Below are 19671 nucleotides of genomic sequence, written 5' to 3'. Positions count from 1 at the left end.
GAGGCATTTAATTACTAAATGTTTCTTTTGATTATGGCATGAATAAAGTGACACGATCATTATTTAATAAAAAGTGAACATTCTAAAAAAAAAAAAAAAAAGGATTTTACCTTCCTTTAACCATCTTAAGTGACCTTCATACTTTGTTCACTGATATATACAAAGGTAATTACCAAGTTAGTCAATGTTCTAATTTTCACAAATTTTATAAATGTGAGGTTTTAAGATACTTATAGTCAGGACTGTCTCAAATTCAAAACGTTTAAAAAACCAATGGAAAGAACTAGGTTCATCTTCTGTATTTTTAATGTATTAAAAACATGCAAACAAATAATACCCTATAATTTCTACTGTGATCTGGGATAAACTATTAATATAGATGACACATTACAGACTCATTCTCATATTATTGGTCAGTTAAAAGTGCATCCCACCCCCCACCAAAATAAAAAAATTTTTAATTTACATAAACATGACCCTTATTTCATAGTAACAGACTGCATACAATTTCGCTATGGCAAAAATCTACTCTTTAGGTTATGAGAAATATCAACCCAGTTAACAAATCACCATGCTCCTCCTGACAGGCATCATACCAATTAATATAATTGGTTACCTTTTCTTGTGGACTAAGTTCTAAATTTAACCCCAAATACTAAAATTTAAAATTAAAGATCTGGCTATGAAATGAAAGAGTGGTAGAATTATAACACTTAGGATATTTAAATAAAACTAAATTATATTCATAAAATGTTATAACCATAAAGGGATTTTTTTGACATTGTCTGGCTATTAATTTCTATCTCCTGACTCACTAAAGTTAAAAAAAAAACCAATAATTAAAAGCAAAAAGTGTTCTGTCTTGCTGTTATCTAATTTTATTTCCCTTATATTCTGTTAGTTACAAGAACAAGCAGGGAAATAAAAAACAGGCTTTAACAGAGTGAAGGGAATGCAGCCATTGAGCTTAAAAATTCACAAACTGTAAAATCAACTGATAATAATTAAGAATTATTATAACATGCAAAATTTTCATGCATTTTTCTTAACAGATCAATCAAATCAAAGCCTCTTTCAAAGTATTAACTGTAAAACTAAAAGAGAACAAGTAAAAGCATACCTTTTGCTATCTTTCCTGTAGATATTGCTCCCTCACTCTTGACCTTCAAATTCTGCATTTTATCTTGCTCCAGAACCACTGACAAAGCCTTTTGCACATCAAACTTGTTCTTCAGAACTGCTTCAATCAATATGTCATCTGGCACAGCATCTCCAAGTACCTCTCTCATGTGATCAAGGCATGAAAAAAGACGAGCTAGAACAGACAACAATAATTAAAAGCTATACTATGTGGTGTCATGAAAGAACCCTCAATCTTCAAAACTGAAAAAAGGATTTGAAACTACAGCAGGATGTTCAAGTCATTTTTCCTTGGCAAAAATTACAGTGATTATATTTTTATCCACAATATACCTAGCTTCCCTTATCAGAGGAACAATTTCAATAATTAAGAAATCACTATAATAAATGTCTCCAAAGTAATATTGACTAATCCTTGAAAAAAGCGTAAATTGTATACACTAAAATCTATTTCAGTCAATGAGGATGATGAGGCCTATACTGATGATTTTTTACGTGTGTAGAAAGGGAGGGTTAATTATAAAAATACTTCTAACTAGTTAGTGAACCCAGTTAATCACTAAGTATATTTCTTAAATTTCTTGCATTACTACCTTAACCATTATTAAGTACGTTCTATTTTAGGCTAACTTCAGTTCTACTCAGCCAACTAAAATCATCCTTAACAATCCTTTAAAAATGGGCGAGATAACTTGGCATAAAAATGCCATAAAAATTAGGAAATCCAATAGATTAAGGAAAGAATGGACATTTCTTTTTTTTTTTTTTTTGGCCACACCGCACAGCATGTGGGATCTTAGTTCCCCAACCAGGGATCAAACCCGCACCCCCTACAGTGGAAGCATGGATTTCCAGCCACTGGACTGCCAGGGAAGTCCCCGGACATTCATTTTAAACACAAAGATTTAAATCTGGATATCTAAAATCTTTAAGGATTTTTCTTTTCTGATGACTATGTTATTATAAAAAGTAATTACTAATAACATTCAATAATGACATAAATTCCATGAGAGCAAAGGCTTTATATCCCTAGATCCTAAAATAGTACCTGGTACCTAGGGGCCACCAAATAAAAATGCATGAATATATTAATTTATATTTGTATAGCAGTTGACAATTTTCAAAATATTAATACATATATATGCATTATACATATACACATATGTATATATATCCTTTGTAATCCTCACAGTAACTCTATGACTTAGATATATCAAATTCTAAGTCATAAAGATAAGAGGACTGAAAATCATGGCACTACTAAGTTTAGCAGTAATCAAAATATAACTCAAGTTTTCAGACTCCCTAATCCAGTGAAACCAGTTCACAGAATGCACTGTACATTACATTTTCACATGCTTTCATACTAAACAAGGAATCTACTCGCAATATGCTTTCTTTTAAAAAAAAGAAGTATTTAATACTTTTTCCATTGCTCCCTTTTTTAATTATTAAAAATAAATTCTCAAATATTTGGGTAATTCTGCTTTGCTTGAGTCCAAAATTAATTATAGGCTAATAAGCTAAACTTGAAAAATTATACCTATTTCATAAATACATGAATTACTAAAACTGGAACAGAATACTTAGTGTATATAGCTAGCATCAGGGCCTCTTCTAATTAATTATAGCAACTGTTGTCTACACATACACAAAGAGTAGACATACAGAGTCAGGCTGTCTTGGTTCATATCCTAATGCCACTTACTAGCTGGTGCAACTTCAGCAAAGTAACTTTGTGTCTCATTTTCTTCCCCTATAAAATGAAGACAATACCTGGCCTACCTCATAAGGTTGTTATGAAGACTAAATATGCAATTACCTGAACAGCACTTAGAACAATACTCGGAAAGCAGTTAGTAGAGGTTAGCTACAATCATTATTATTGTTATCATGCAATTACTCACATATGTAAGGTGGGAATGATTAACTTTCATTCTCAAACATAACTCTGAATTTCATACCTCCTTAATCATACTGAGGCACAGCAGAGAAAGTATAAGACTTCTACTTTATTCCTACCCTTTCCCCCCACAATGACAACTATAACACATTCTTTAAAAATATAATCGAAACTATCAAGGAATTTATACAGCAGCTCCTCTACAAACTTTTATCCAGATTAACAAATGTATTTGCCGAGTTGATGAATTTTTTTATTTTCTGTTGTTTCCCTTTCCGCTTTCTAATTTTGTGTATTTGTGCTTTCTCCATTTTTCTTGATTTGGGTAGCAGCTGACATATATTTTACTGATTTACTCAAAGATCAGCTCTCAGATTCATATACTCCCCCCTTCCTGTTTTTAAATTGTTATAAATTTTCAATTTAAAAACATTTATAGAACAAAGCCACACTCCACAGAAAGAGCAAATCAGCTCAGCCCTGCTCACTACCAACGGGTGGCATTACTGTTATACCTGGTGATTTTAGGTCTACTACATTGTTCATCAATCTATAGCTTGAGTAGTATGTTTGAAACAATGTCATATTTGAAATTTATTTATAAAAGGCAAAAGCCAAAATATAAAATATCTTTGTTAAAATGTTTAAGAGAACTAAAAAGAAGCAAACTCAGAACCAATGCCATTACCATTTACGAGTTCTATCTTGAAACTTAATTTACATGATTGTGACCAATCAGGACACTGTATAGTATTACTTCAGACTTAAAATTTTTTTTTTTATAAAAACCAGACTTTTGGAACCTAACATTTTGCAAGGAAATGAGCTTCTGTAATCTAACCATAAGCTCTACATAGAGCTTATGAAACAATAAATATTGCTAAAAGAAAACAAATCATTGAAGTTTCTCTCCTAAGGAGATTTCAATCAAAAATTCCAGTTATTAAATAACAGCCACACAATTTTTCAACCATACAGTTAACCATCTAGTCCTCACAAAATATAATTAATAAAATGTAAATTTTCCTTGAAGATATAAGATATAATGGTAGTTCATACCATTACTACCCACGATCATTATTATGAACAATAAAATTGATAATTTCCGGTAAACTGATTATTAATCATTTTCAGATAAGAAACATAGATAGACTACTTTTTACTATACCTTGATCAATTCCGCTTAGCTGATGGTTCAAAAGAGAACTGGAGGATTCTTTCAAATCTTCATAATCATATTCTTCTACAGGTTCAACAACTGAAGGTTTGTCACGTTGTGAGTAAATAAACTGAGCAGCTAGAATATACAATGATTAAAGAATGCTGTACTGTAGCCATTTCCCATTAACTTTTTTCTTTAACAACAGTTAAAATAAAAATCAAAGATTCTGACCTACCACCTACAGTCATTTGCCCACATTTATAATAACGGATGAAAACAAAAACAAAGACAAAACATATCATACCCAAATTCTGCTCAAATGTCCTTACTAACCATTCACTAGCCTCTTATAATTGTCTTCCTTCTTTCCTTCTATCTCATAAACACTGAGCTTACTTTCTCCACAGTTTTCAAAAATTATCTCTCCTAATATCTCATCCTTGCCTACTACTCCATCTTCCCTGAAATTTTTTCTTTGATACAAATACTTTAAACCTCATATCAAATTTGTTCATTTGCATAATTAAGAAAATACCAAAAACAGACTAGATTTTCACTTTCCAAGAACTACTAATTTTGCCTGAACCCAAGAGTTGACCAAAATCATAGGCCTTAACTTTTTTTTTTTTTAAAGATTTTTTTTTGATGTGGACCATTTTTAAAGTCTTTAGTGAATCTGTTACAACACTGCTTCTGTTTTATGTTTTGGTTTTTTGGCCACAGGGCATGTGGGATCTTAGTTCCCCAACCAGGAATCGAACCCACATCCCCCTGCATTGGAAGGCGAAGTCTTAACCACTGGACCGCCCAGGAAGTCCCCATAGGCCTTAACTTTTAAACAGTTTATACTTCAATCATACACTGAGACTGTATATTAGTGTCATACACCTAACTTTGACTTTCAGACAGAAGTCTGTGCTACTCTGCAGTACTGGCAGTGCCATTACTCAACATATAACTGGGCATTATATTTTTCATTAATAGGTAGAAAGACAAAATATCAAAGTGCCAACATATGCTTGTATCATACACGAAATACGTGTGAGCAAAGGAGAGAATCATCATGAATGCCCAAAGTGTTCACTCTTCCACGTCAACTGGATGCCCACTGAACTCAAGTCCTAGAGAATGTACTCAATTATGAAGGAATAAAATTAAAGAATAAGTTTAAGGAGGATAAAAACATCAATACAGTATTCTAAAGGCAAGGTGTTATCAAGGATTTTATATTATTTAGCTTTCTGGAAGAGCACATAACATGTATGTCTGTTGCTGAGAGTTCCCACATTTGACTTTTGTGCATGTTTTCAGGAAGGCACTATCCATGAAAGGGAATCTCTAACTGCATTCAAAATGTATAGATAACACATATATAGACAATAGAAAATACTATGACTTAAGGGTAACACCTATACTCAGAAGGTCATGGCGTAAGTGCTATTTATTTATAGTATAAATCAATGATGGCCTTACAGATTAGCAGGAAAGGCAAAAAAAGAAAAGGTAATGACATACTTTAAAAGCCAAATGAGTAGTACAGATGACAAGTGCTACAGAAGCACGGAAGATTAAGTAATCACTGAAGACTAGAGCAGTTATAATAAAGAAGGCAAGAACATCAGAAAAACTGAAGAAGAGGTGGAAGACATCCTGAACAAGGAGAACAGAATAAGAGAAATAAAGAGCAGTTGAGAGAATTCAATCTATTCTGCTATAATGCATGTTTCCTTAACACAAACTAGTTTATACCAAATGGTCAACAGGGGAATGATGACGGTAACATTCAAGTTGCTTTGGTTTATGAGATTTTCCCCCCAACACTTTGTAACGCAAATACAAAGTTCAATAACACCAACCATAGAACATTATACTGTAATTGGAATTGTACTTTAATGCCAGATAGCCCCACATTCTTCCTCTTGGCTCCATTTGGCCATGTGTCCTGTTTTGTGCATGCTTACCGCTTGGCTCTCTAAGACCTGTGAGTATTTTGCCTTTGCAACATTACTCATTAGTTTCAACTCTTCCTTACACCTCTATCAAGCTTTCACCTTTTTGTTAAATGTAAAGTCCCATATATACTGGAATATATCTTTATTAGGAAGTTAATGTAACTTTCCAAATGTGCAAGCATTTTTATTAGATGATTATTGGTTTTATTAGTATTGATACTTTACGGGCTGAGTTGTCTGTCATGATCCTATTTTTTTCCCAGAGGTTTTGTTATTTTTTAGTATACAATTTTAAAGACCACAAGGTTTTTCAAAAATGTACATATTATGCTATATATATATCACTATTTTCCCTCCCTCTTGTGCAAGTAAAATACAATACTGCCATTACAAAGTCAACATGGTTAAACAGCAGGAAAAATATCCTGTTTCACAGATTTTCTAAGATGACCACTTTTTTCATACATTAAAAATCTCAGAATGAGGGATGTCTTACAATCAAATGGCATCTTAGTATTATGTAATACTTAGACTGACAGCTGATTTTTTTTTAAGTGGTATGTAAAATAACAATATGTCTTACAATCCATGGCATTTTAGATACAATAAAATGTGGTAGCATTAAAAAATGTAAACCAGGCCATTTTGTGCCTGATGATTTTCAAACTACTTTCCTGGCTGTAATTAACTATTCAGTTTAGCCTAAAACTAACTAATATACTTTCCCCAACTTTCTCTCATAGCTCTGAACTGTGAGGAAAAACCTAAGACAAATCAAAAATTAAGTGAGAGAAGAAATCAGATACGTCCGTGAACAATTTTCACTTAGGAAATATTGACAGGGAAAAAGGAAGTTATCAAAATCCAGACTTCTACTCTACCCCCAAGGAGCTATTCTTCCTAGGGGCTTTTCCTACCCCCTCCCACACACAGATCCAACTCAGAAACTGTGGCCATTGTTTTAGAAGTAAATGATGGGACATCCCTGGTGGCGCAGTGGTTGAGAATCCTCCTGCCAATGCAGAGGACGTGGGTTCAAGCCCTGGTCTGGGAGGATCCCACATGCCGTGGAGTAACTAAGCCCGTGAGCCACGACTACTGAGTCTGTGCTCTAGAGCCCATGAGCCACAACTACTGAGCCCACGTGCTGCAACTACTGAAGCCTGGGGGCCTAGAGCCCATGCTCCGCAACAAGAGAAGCCATCGCAATGAGAAGACTGCGCACCGTAACGAAGAGTAGCCCCCGCTCGCTGCAACCAGAGAAAGCCCGTGCAGCAACGAAGACCAAACACAGCCAAAAAAAAAAAAAAAAAAAAAAGAAGTAAGTGATGGCTGGATTTGCCCGGGAGTGCAGAGGGACGCTGGGTAGGAAAATTCCCCAGGGAAAATAGCTGCTGGGGAAAAAAGAAGAATCCAGATCTCTGAAGTTGAAATGAGAGCCAAAAGGCAACAAATATGATAAAAAAGAGTGAGAGAAAAGCAATGGAGAGAAAAGGATAAATATAAAATGCTCTTCTTTTCTAAAAATTTAATCACAAACTTTGACAGAAATGCTTTCTGAAAAATTGGACACCCATAGTGACTTTTATAATTTAAAGCATTTTGATAAACATAAAAATTCAGAGAATTCAAAACCTGACTCCTGCAACTGCCTAATATTGCTTCCTAAACATCTTAAAATAAAAATTATGTGAGGCACTCATTAAAGATACAGCTTTCTAGGCTTCTTCCCCTGGAGATTCTGGTTAAGTGGTGTTGGAATGGGGCAGGGAATCTCTATTTTTACAATTACTCCCAGCTGATTGGTATCATCAGGGAAGGTAGGAAAGAGCCTACAAGTCTCCCCTTTCATCTGTCCCAGATGTAGTCCACTTTGTATACTGTCATCAGTTACTTTCCTAAAACATGACCCCCTTAACTCAAAAACCTTCAATAAGCTAAAACTACACACCTAAAATTAAAAACCTTCTTCCACAATTTGGCTATTTCCTTTCTGAGCCCTCTTTGTGCTGCAACTGCATTAATCACGTGAGTCTTCCCAAACACGCCTCACTTAGAGGCCACTGCTCAAGCACTGCTGTTTCCTCTCTAGGATGCCATTCTTACTCCCAAATTTACCAGTCCCAATCCCACCTCGTTCCAGAAAGCCTTTCCAGACTCCTTCAGGCAGGACTACTTCTTTACCCACCATACTGTCATTTGAAGGGAACTTTTAACAAGCTTCCTTACATGTTAATTGATGCTCAATAAATTAACATGGAATGGACTGAATAAGGTTAACTACTGTTAAATTAATCATACAAGGAGGCCATGAGACTGAAGTGGCTCTAATGCCTTGGTTGCAAAGGGAAAACCAATCCAGAGTCAATTCCTGCAAAGGCCTCAGGATTTAGAACAACCAATCACAGAAAGCCAACTACTCTCCCCCAAATAATGTAACGGGTTAAGCTGTAGCCAACCAAATAATTCCCTTGCTTTGCTTCATGTCTTCTCTATAAAAACCTTGCCCCAGCTCCTGTTGGTGGAGTGCTCCTAACCACTTCCAGTTTGGAGCTACCTGATTCAAACTGCTCAAATAAACTCTTAAAAATGTTAATATGCTTCAGTTTATCTTTTACCACTTCTAATTATATTAGTTGAAACAAGATTTATAACTGTTCAAAGTTTTATTTATAGGCTCTTTTTGCTATCACCAGCTCCCTAATGTATGTTCAATATTCAGCATCAAAGTCAATCTTTCTAAAGAAAAAAAAAGCTATAACATTTAGAAAACACCTTTCCATCAAGAAAACTGTGCTTAGTAGAGTTTAAAAAAATACATAATAAAATTTAGAGAAACTCCTATTAATTGATAAAGTCATTCAATTACCAGAATTCATTAGACCATGAATTCAATCATCTCTTCGATGACATTAGCTGCTTCTTTAAGAACAGAAAGTATCCTTCTAAAACTATTTTTTAATTGAAAATTGCTTGGAAAAATATACCACTAAAGAGGAAAAGTGTCTGATCTGATATTACTACTACTTTATACATGTTTTGGAAAATTTAAAAATCCGAAACTACATGCTTTTGTTAAAAATACCAGTTTGTCACAGAAGAAAGTCAAAACCATTTAACTATCTCCTGCTTTGATAGACAGTTGACTTCCTGGAGTATACAGAGGTAACTTTCAAAGAGTCAGACTGTCCTGAATATGAACCACAGACAAGACACATATCAAGGGCTGTGAGAGACAAGGGATAAACTATGACCTCAAGAAAGGTAGGCCATAAAAGCAAATCTCAGAAAAACACCTTCAGAATGCCTGACCTTGTGTAGTGTTAGCTCATTACTCAAGATTAAGCATGATTTATTGAGACAAGCCTAGATAAATGAATGCATTAATCTGCAATATTAAGATGTCTTTCAGTAGTCCCTCTCCCTATGAAGGTTTCCTTGTGCAAGCCATAGTCCACCAACTTCCAAGTAGACCTTAGCTCCTGTAATTATCTCTTGAATCTATTTGCAAATCCCCTGCTGTCATCCCTGTCCTAAACAAATGGTTCTCAAAGCAGTAGCTGTGTCCCACCCTCAGAGCTTCTGACTATGGGGTGGGGCCCAGAATTACTTTTCGAACAAATTCTCAAGTAATGCAAATGATACATGGACCACATTTTGAGAACACAGTCCTGAAATATCCTCATCTCCTCTAGATTAGTATAATAGTCTCCTAACTACTCTATCTACATCCACTTATGTACCACCGTCAATCCAGTCTCTACTATATGAGATTTTTTTTAAAAACTCAAATCTAATTATCACATCCACATCACCTTCTCAGTTTCATGAACATGCCATGATCTTTACTTCACTTGTAATACTAGTTAGTGCTACCAGATATTACTTTGTCACCTAGTCAACTGATGATAATGAACTGTAGGTGCCCCAAAAGGTTAACCCATAGAGTTTTTTTTAACACACTGCAAATGACAAGTGCCTGGGAGGTTCCTTGGGAAAACTGAAATTTCTTTTATCCCTAATCCCTACAAAATATGGTCTTTTTGAATCACTGAAGAAGAAGCTTTAAAGGAATGCTGATTAAGCCGCCTCTCAGCTTCTAACCCAGTCTCTTTACTCTGCTCTGTGACGCTGGGGTTGAAGTCTGCAAAGCACATTTCTTCTATGACAGCTGGCTCCCTTTTAGGATCAGCCAACAGGAGATGCTAAAGGGAGACTGGAAGGCTGGAAGAGGAACACACATGCTCCTTTCCTTTTTGTTTCTTATCTGGTCACCATCACCCCAGCAACACTTCATCTTGCAGATATCATTTGTTCCAGTAACTGCAATTTATATCAGTTTGCAGTTTTTCCAAAACTCCCAGAACCAGCTTCAACCATGACCAGACAGCCCACTAGAATTCCCTCTTCAAAAGGCTGAAGCCCAGCTTCACAGTGTCCCTTCAGAGACACCAGTCCCAGCCACAGAGCATCCCCTCCTCAGGTCTCAGTCCCAGCTCCACAGTCCCTCCTCTGAACTTCAGTGGCAAAGCAACAAAGCAGAACCCTCTTGTTACACATCTAGGTCCCAGCTCAAAGGAGCCCCCCACCAGGTTCTAAAGGTTGGCTTCAACCTTGTCCATTGGTTCCCCTAGGAACTAGAGATGATAAATGCTTCCTAAAGTTACTACCTCCTTGATATTTTGGTTTGCATTTTTTGTCTCTAATACCTAGTTAACAACTTTTTACATTAAAATCTCTCTGGCAAAACAACTGGTGCAATTTCTATCTCCTAATAAACTCACGACTGATAACAGTGTAACATTAAAGGAAGAGAAGAAAGGCTCTGATTAGTTAGGCTAAATGATTAAAGTACACATAAAGAGCTAGATGCATTACAGAGTAATAAGTAACAGGAAAAAAGATGACAGGAAGAGTAGAGGTGCTATGACAACTTCTAGAGCACCTATGCCTTTATAAAGAAAAAGAAATTCTAAAAAGTCAGAAGGGACATACTTGGTCTTCAGAGACTAAGAGGAGGCATAAAGCAGGTTTACAAAACAGCTCAGGAGACTATAAGGTATTAAAGACAAGGCACACTGATAGAAATTTTAATTACGATATTAAACCTTTCAACTAGTGGAAAATGAGTTTTATGAATTATATTTATGCTGTACATAACTATATGTAATTGCACCTGCTTTTATGGCATAGTAAAATTTATCAAGGCATTTTAACCAACTGTTTATAGAGTAGGCTAAAATTTGAAGACAAACGCATTGTTAGGGAAATTAGTGAGAAAAAGGTCTGGATCAAAGACACTGTCTCTCATGTACCACAATGTTCATTGCAGCACTATTTACAATCACCAGGACATGGAAGCAACCTAAGTGTCCATCGACAGATGAATGGATAAAGAAGATGTGGCACATATATGCAATGGAATATTACTCAGCCATAAAAAGAAATGAAACTGAGTTATTTGTAGTGAGGTGGATGGACCTAGAGTCTGTCATACAGAGTGAAGTAAGTCAGAAAGAGAAAAACAAATACCGGATGCTAACACATATATACGAAATCTAAAACAAAAAAAATGGTTCTGAAGAACCTAGGGGCAGGACAGGAATAAAGACGCAGATGTAGAGAATGGACTTGAGGACACGGTGAGGGAGAAGGGTAAGCTGGGACGAAGTCAGAGTGGCATGCACATATATACACTACCAAATGTAAAACAGGTAGCTAGTGGGAAGCAGCCACATAGCACAGGGAGATCAGCTCGGTGCTTTGTGTCCACCTAGAGGGGTGGGCCAGGGAGGGTGGGAGGGAGACACACAAGAGGGAGGAAATATGGGGATATATGTATATGTATAGCTGATTCACTATGTTGTAAAGCAGAAACTAACACACCACTGTAAAGCAATTATACTCCAATAAAGACATTAAAATATATATACATATATATGTAAAAAGACACTGTCTCTGCTGTAAAGAACAGAGGAAATGTTTTTGTTATATGGTTGCAAGGAAGAAATTTTTCAGCAAATGAGACAGAAGATGCAGCTCTTATGTGGAATCCTACAGGAATTTGAACTCTAAATCACTTTGCAGTTCCATCAGAAGTTTGAATTACATGTATTTGGTTTATTTACAGTAGATAAAGTACTGTATGAAGGGAAGTCTATGCATAACACTTCAGTGTTTCTAATATTCAAGATTTTCCTGGGAATATAAAATTAACTGCTGTCTGCCTTCAGAAGTTTTAGATTTTCATTATTGACTAAATTACCATTTTAGTCAATTCAGATTAATTGCATGCTGCAAAGAATATTGGAAAACCATAGTTTTCAGAGTTTTCTTCCAATTGTTTAAAGTCAAATGATGGAATCAAAATTTTAAATTCTATTCGTAAGTAAAGAAATTATTTTATATACCTTTAAAGTTCACATACAATTATCTTTCTAAATGGTACATAATATTACAGTCTCCTGGAACATGCTTGTCCTAGAATGACAATAACATTTACTTAACATTTTTAAATACCCAAATAATGAAAATCAAATTATTTTTAAAAATTCACCTGTTGATGGTGAAATACAATAATCATCCTCTACAGACTGGCCATAGAGATCATCATCTTCAAAATCTAAAATAAAAATACAAGAGATAAATTCACTTACAAGTTCTTTTTATATTCTTAGTTATTAATGAGGAAACATCTGAATTCTCTCCAAAATAAATTAAATTAATTAATTAAATTGTTCATCTTAGAATGTCCACTTAGAATGTCCACTTTTCAAAAAAAATTCTAAAAATTCTACCCAAAGTAGGTATTTACAGACTTTCTATATTTATAAAGACATACATGTTTTTAGATTTTTAAGCTAATTGAGTTTTAAGAAGTTTTTCCAAGTTTTCACTTCGTGTGATCAAAGAATAATCCCATACACCATGTACTTGAATTGTCCTTCCAGTATTGACAAAAATCTGAAATAAGCCTTCCATCCATTTTTTCACCAGATGCCTGCTCTAACCAAAACATTTATTTTCCATACAACTGACTAGCGCAGGGTATACAATCAGACCATGAAGGCAGTTTTTCTTCATGTAAAGCTAGGTAATGCACAAAACCCAGCTTATCCTAAACTCCCCTCTGCTCTAGCTAATTGGCCTTTTTTCGTACTGACTAGAATATGCTCTTTGCCCAGCTTTTCCTACGGCTGTTTCCTTCTCCTAGTTAAGGTTCCAGCTCAAATGTCATCTATTTCAGAAGTCTTCCCTGAGCACTCCGGGTAAAGCAGCAAGCCCTGCCTGCCACTTTTATTCTCTAGCACACTCCTCTAACTGAATGTCTTCAAAGCACCATACCTGGTTCACTCCATGGACTATAAGCTCCTTCAGGGCAAGACTGTCTAGGCAACTACCTGACACATGCTTGGCATAAATTAACACTTGTTTTATTATAAATTAATGAATCAATCTATAACTAAAAGCCCACAAAGAACATAAACATGTTTACCTAAGTGTATTTATTCATTCAACAAATACTAACACTATGCCAGGAGCTATCAGAGACATTTGGGGTACAAGACTGAGTGGCAGGCACATTCCCAGATCTCTACAAACCTAAAATCTAACAAGGGAAGACAGACGAGAAAACGAGCAATTACAAAACGATATTACAAGTGTTTGAGACATAAGAATACAGAATGATCTGGGAACACACATAGGAACAACAAAAACAGAATTGGGAGTGGGGTGGCTAGGGAAAGATCCCCAGGAATATCATATTTTAAACCAATTCCAAAGGATAGTTAGCTAATTTCTGAGGGTATTCATGTAGCAGCAGCAGGAACAGCATGTTCAAAGGCTGAGATCAAATATTTATGGCAAAGAAAAATTACATAAATGCTACTATTGGATTAAAATGTGTAAATTTTTACACATTCAATAAATTATTAGATCACAATCCCGACTTAATAAAAAATTATTAGCAAATAAATGAGAAGCCATTCACAAAAAATATATATTTGGATATTAAAGACAACAACAATCTTTTTCTACTGGGTCAGTTTTTCAGTACTGAAATGAACCCTAAAAGTGTTACAGTATCAGAAGATAAAGAGAATTCTTTCCTGGGATTTTTGTAAAGTGGTTCTTTTCCTCAACAATATTTTGGAGTATTTACTGCACATAAAGCATTGTACTGGCTAATGGAGTAAATATAAAAATAAAGTATGGGGCTTCCCTGGTGGTGCAGTGGTTGAGAATCCTCCTGCCAATGCAGGGGACACGGGTTCGAGCCCTGGTCTGGGAAGATCCCACATGCCGCGGAGCAACTGGGCCCGTGAGCCACAACTACTGAGCCTGCGCGTCTGGAGCCTGTGCTCCGCAACAAGAGAGGCCGCGATAGTGAGAGGCCCGCGCACCACGATGAAGAGTGGCCCCCGCTTGCCGCAACTAGAGAAAGCCCTCGCACAGAAACGAAGACCCAACACAGCCAAAAATAAATATAAATAAATTTATAAAAAAAAATAAAAATAAAAATAAAGTATGGGCTTTGCCTTCCTGGGACTTTTATTAATTAGTAGGTGAGGCAGTCTTGTAAAGTACTACCCATATTACAGAGAAGAACAAAATGAGAGTTAAGGAAAGGAACCAATAGATTTTGGAGCACAAAAATCTCTGTAATGAAGTTATATTACTTTTGAGAATTTTTAAATTATTATCTGAGAGAACGGAAAGCTTAACTGAGAAAAGAAAAAAACTGGACACTTAAAATAAGTAGAACTTTCACAAGCAAGAAAAGGGGATGAACCTCCGATGCTATAGAAACAGCTTGGTTATGATATCATCAATTGTTCCAAAGAAATCTGAAAACCTGATCTGGGGTGGCTAAGGTGAGAAGATACTTAGCACTCACTCCCTCAAGCCAAGCACCTCTCCTTCAGGATGCCTTCCTTCACGAACGAGTTCTGCTTAAACTCCTCCGACTCGTTCTGAACAGCTGTTCTCACTTAAGTAGCTCCCATAGCACTTCATAATCATCTGTTACTTGTGTATCTCCCTCTTCAAACTCCCTCAAACATCTTGCTGTTGGTCCCCAAAGCTCAAACAGTACTCCAAACACTCAATGTTGATTGAGGACATGATAAATATCTATTAAAGAAATGCATAAGTAGTAATTAGACCTATTCATGTCTTTTACAGCATATTTGCAAAAGTATCTCCCAGGCTAAAGTCATTTCTCAGGTAACAGTGGTCCACAGGCAATACTTAACATCCACTGCAACACTGAAAAAGAATTCCATTCTGAAGTGACCACCAGGAACCTAACACGTGCCAGGCTAACTGGATCACTGCCTTCAAATGTAGCAAAGGGTGTTAGCTGCCCTCCGCTATGATTAGAGCATACTGATGTTCTAGAATAATCTGCTGGGAATGCTAATAACCACCACCAATATACTAAGCACACTGCATGCTCTGTACTCAACAAAGTGAGAGATCTTTATTCATTTGCACTCCTTCATACTTGTTTATAGTTTTAGTTTGTATGATGCTTGGTGATGCCTATAATTATCCACTGTATAGAGATTAAACTCCTGGACAACATTCATATTGTTTTATTTCACTTTTAAAACCAATAAGTCCTTTTAGAAGCCCCCTTTCTTCTCATACTACTTTTTTTCCCAAAAAAGTACATTTATATTCAGCATGACCAACCAAGAACTGAGTACAAACCTCAAGGTCATCTGATCAACTTACTCTTTGGGCCTTTTTAATATGTATTATTTTTTCTACCATCTCCTAAGTTTCCAATTTAACTTGAAAAGCATAGAAAATAAGTTTGTCAGCTAATTCAAGCCAGGTTCTGCACTAAGTGCGTAGGAACAAACACACAAAATTTACCCTGTAAATCTAACAGTTACATCAGAACAGCTGAATGTAAGCATTAAGTCAATCCTTGTTTTACAAATAAGAAAGTTTCATGGGCCTGTTTGAAAGGAGGGTCGGGGAGAGAAGCTCGAAGTAGGAAAGTGTGTAGCCAACCTGGGGGGAAACAATGGGAGAGGTAATAATGCTTACGTGGGTAACTATCACCGGAGCCCAACCTTTTCAAAACTCCTTCCCATATGAGGCCCTGCAGCACCTCCCCTGCCCTAAATAAAACCAATCCCAGAAAGCAAAAATCACCACTTAACAACGCCATTCGGTGGAGCTCAGGCGGCCTGTAATTTTCTCCAAATGAGCCTCCTCTGAACGCCAGCCTGGCACCACCGACGAGAAACTAACATATGGAAGTGAGTGCCAACCGGCTGCGATCCCGGCTGGAACGATGAAAATGACGTCCCGGCATAACCCTGCCACCTACCTTCATCGTAGTTATAGCCTCGGACATTCCGATGCCTGGCCATGACCGCGGAGAGGGCGTTCGCCACAGCCGCTTACAAACTACCAGCTCAGATACTGACCAGGCGCCAACTGCGGCCTGGCAAACACCTATACGCCATCTTGGCTTCCGGCAGGCCTCAGCGCTGAGCGCCTGCGCACGCACGACGTCTTATCTGAGTACGGCAACCTCTCAGGCTCATTCGCCTCTCTGAGGACGCATGCGCACTCATGCTCACGGGAGGGGTGCGTTTCGGCGAGGCCGCGCCCACAGACAAATTGACTGACGGGGCTTTCGAAGGAGACGAATTACACCATTACACCGCTTATAATTTGTTAGTTTGGACTTGATATTTCGAGTCGGGATCCTTGACCTACGCCGGCGTTCCAGATTATTTTCCAAACTTGGCTTATGATAATCTAGTGAGAAAGCTGACTGTGTGCTCAATAAAAGCACGAACCGTGTCTTATCCAACTTTTCATCTTTGCGGCCTACTTAGGCACTAATAGGCGTTAACAAACTTGTATACGTTTGGTATAAGAATTAGTCCAAGTATTAAAGGCGAAAAAAAGACTCTTCATAAACGGGTATATTTTCATTGAGAACCTGACTACAATAGGTCACCATGCATTTGTGTGGTTTCATTTATGTGCTCCATCCTGCATTAATACCTCTAGTAAACACCTGTCTGCCCTTAGCCATGTAAATGATTATCATCAGATCATAAAGGATTCAGGGAACACTCATTCAACACAGTAACATGCTAAGATTATTAAATATAGCTTCTTAGATACTGGCCTTAAATGGTGATGAATGTTGTTAATGAATAAATCTATAACCTATTATTAAGCGTCATTTCTTAGGTCATAAAGTGAATGATGCTATGTAAAAAATCAACCTCCTTATTTTACTGAAGAAACTACACTTTAGTTTTAGTTTTATATTTTTGAAGTGGTGATACCTCAAATTCTAGAAATAAAAGCTTACTTAGCTTTTTATTATCCATAATGGAAAGAAATAATGATACAAATGCAACTCATATTTGTAAGTGGCTTGAATGGAAATTTACGCATGTGTTTGAATGTGTCTAACCACCAAATGTTTGTTTTTAACTATCATTGCTGTTCAATGTAACTCCAAGACAAAATTTTACACAAAAATAGTTGCTAATTTTATGTGGCTTAAGTGTTTATTTTACACTTTTAGGTAATGTTTATGTTGTAGACTGTTTCTTCGTCTGTAAAATGGAGATAGTAATAGTATCTAATGTACAGAGTTGTGAATAATTATCCTTGTTGAAGGATTTCACACAGACAAGACAAAGGTTTGGGCTATGGGTTGTAAATTGTGACTAGGAAAAGTATTCTGGGGGCAAGGGAGAGGCAGCAAAACTAGTGGAAGATAAGGGATGTTTCAGTAAGTTTGTACAAACCCATTTCAGCATCAATTCCTAGTTTCTGTTGATAAGGATGGTATCTTAATCTCTCTTCTGGTATAGGAAGGACAGTTTTCTCATAGGAAATTTTATGACCTGCTTTTAGGTGGAAAGGAAAAGGCCTGAGAGCCCTTCTTGATGTTTCTCAAGTTACTTCAATTCAAAATAATCAATATACCAGAGCATATCGTAGGGTGACATGCTCTGCACTCCTTCAGTACTCAGTAAATTCTAGTTCTCTACCCCACTAATTGGAAAGCTTTATGATTGTTTCTCTAGCACCCTAATGTCTGGCACTTTGAATGTTTGCTAAATAAATTTGAAAAGATAGATATAATATCTTGCTATGAGATATTTAACAAATACCACAAACAACTATACAAATAATTCGTTTTAATATCAATTTTTTAAAAAAATTATAAGTGAAAGTAGCATAACTACCTTATAAAGTTTTTAACACCTTTATTGAAGAATCATTGACATGGAATAAACTGCACATATTTAAAGTATACAATTTGATGAGGTTTGACATATATATTCACCAGCGAAACCATCAACCCAACCGAGATAATGAACTTATCCAGATTTGCAAAATTTCCTCAAGTATCTTTATTATCTCTCCCTCCTTCACCTCACTGACTCCTCACCCTGGCCTTAGGCAAAAACTGATCACCTTTCTGTCGCTATAGATATAGTTTGTATTTTATAAAATTTTATATGGAGGAAATCATATGTATTATTTTCTTCTCTTGCTTCATTCAGTCAGCATAGTAATTTTGAGATTTATCCATGTAGGTGCTTGAATCATGTACAACTCTTTGTATGGACATAAACTTATTTATCCTGGGTCAATACCTAGGAGCAGAATGGTTGGATTATCAATATGATGTTATCTTTAGTTTTTTGAGAAACTGCCAAACTTTTTCCAAAGTGGTTGCAATATTTTACATTCCCACCAGCAACATAGTTCCATTTTCTTCACAACCTTGCCAGCAGTTGGTATGGTCTAAAGATGTTATATGTGTTTGACATTTCTGTATCCTCTTTGGTAAAGTGTCTGTTTGAATCTTTTTTCAATTTTTAATGTCAATTTTAATTTTACTTTGGAGAGTTCTTTTTATATTCTGGATACAATTTCTTTGTCTGATATATAATTTGGACATAGCTCTTTTAATTTGTAACTGGCCTTTTCATTCTCTTAATAGTGTCTTTCAAATAGAAGAAGTTAGTTTTGATGAAGTTCAATTTATCAATTTTTTTAATAATGGATTGTGCTATTGATTTCATACCTAAGAAACCTTTGCTTAACCCAAGGTTACAAAAAATTTCTCCTATTTTTAAATAAGTGTTATAGTGTTAGGTTCTACATTTAGATTTATGATCTGTTTTCGGTTGATTTTTGTATATAATGTAAGGTTTGGATCAAAGATTGTTTTTTTATATGTATTTTCAATGGTTCCAGCACCATTGTTGAAAAGAAGGTCCTTTCTCCACTGAATTACATCTGCATATTTATCAAAAATCTGTTGTTCATATATGTGTGGTCTATTTCTGGACTCTCCATTATGTTCCATTGATCTACTGATCTTTTGATCTAGCTTGACACCAATACCATGCTGTCATGATTATTGTAGCTTCAAAAATCTTAAAATCAGGTAATGTTAATCCTCCAGATTTCGTCTTCTTTTTCAAAATTCTCTTAGCTATTTTAGG

At 35.9% G+C, this 19671-nt stretch overlaps 1 protein-coding gene across 4 annotated transcripts in view; it reads right to left on the bottom strand.

The window, feature by feature from the left end:
• The window catches only part of HBS1L (HBS1 like translational GTPase), an 83569-nt gene extending 66841 nt beyond the window's left edge, over nucleotides 1-16728 (bottom strand). For 2 of the 4 annotated variants that reach the window (XM_082405693.1, XM_082405690.1), the window contains exons 1-4: nucleotides 16506-16687; nucleotides 12714-12779; nucleotides 4212-4340; nucleotides 1121-1315 (exon numbers count right to left, since the gene is read on the bottom strand). In XM_082405693.1, the coding sequence (XP_082261819.1) occupies nucleotides 1121-1315; nucleotides 4212-4340; nucleotides 12714-12779; nucleotides 16506-16548 (433 nt within the window). In that variant the 5' untranslated portion in view covers nucleotides 16549-16687. Of the gene's footprint in view, nucleotides 1-1120; nucleotides 1316-4211; nucleotides 4341-12713; nucleotides 12780-16505 lie in introns of all 4 variants that reach the window. The other 2 variants (XM_082405689.1, XM_082405688.1) reach the window with 2 other exon arrangements.
• Nucleotides 16729-19671: the final 2943 nt, after the last annotated feature.

This window comes from Balaenoptera borealis, assembly GCF_965194805.1.
Source record: "Balaenoptera borealis genome assembly, chromosome: 9".
NCBI classification, from domain to species: domain Eukaryota; kingdom Metazoa; phylum Chordata; class Mammalia; order Artiodactyla; family Balaenopteridae; genus Balaenoptera; species Balaenoptera borealis.
The sequence above is the reverse complement of the archived record's forward strand: the minus strand, read 5'-3'. Positions and strand labels throughout refer to the sequence as shown.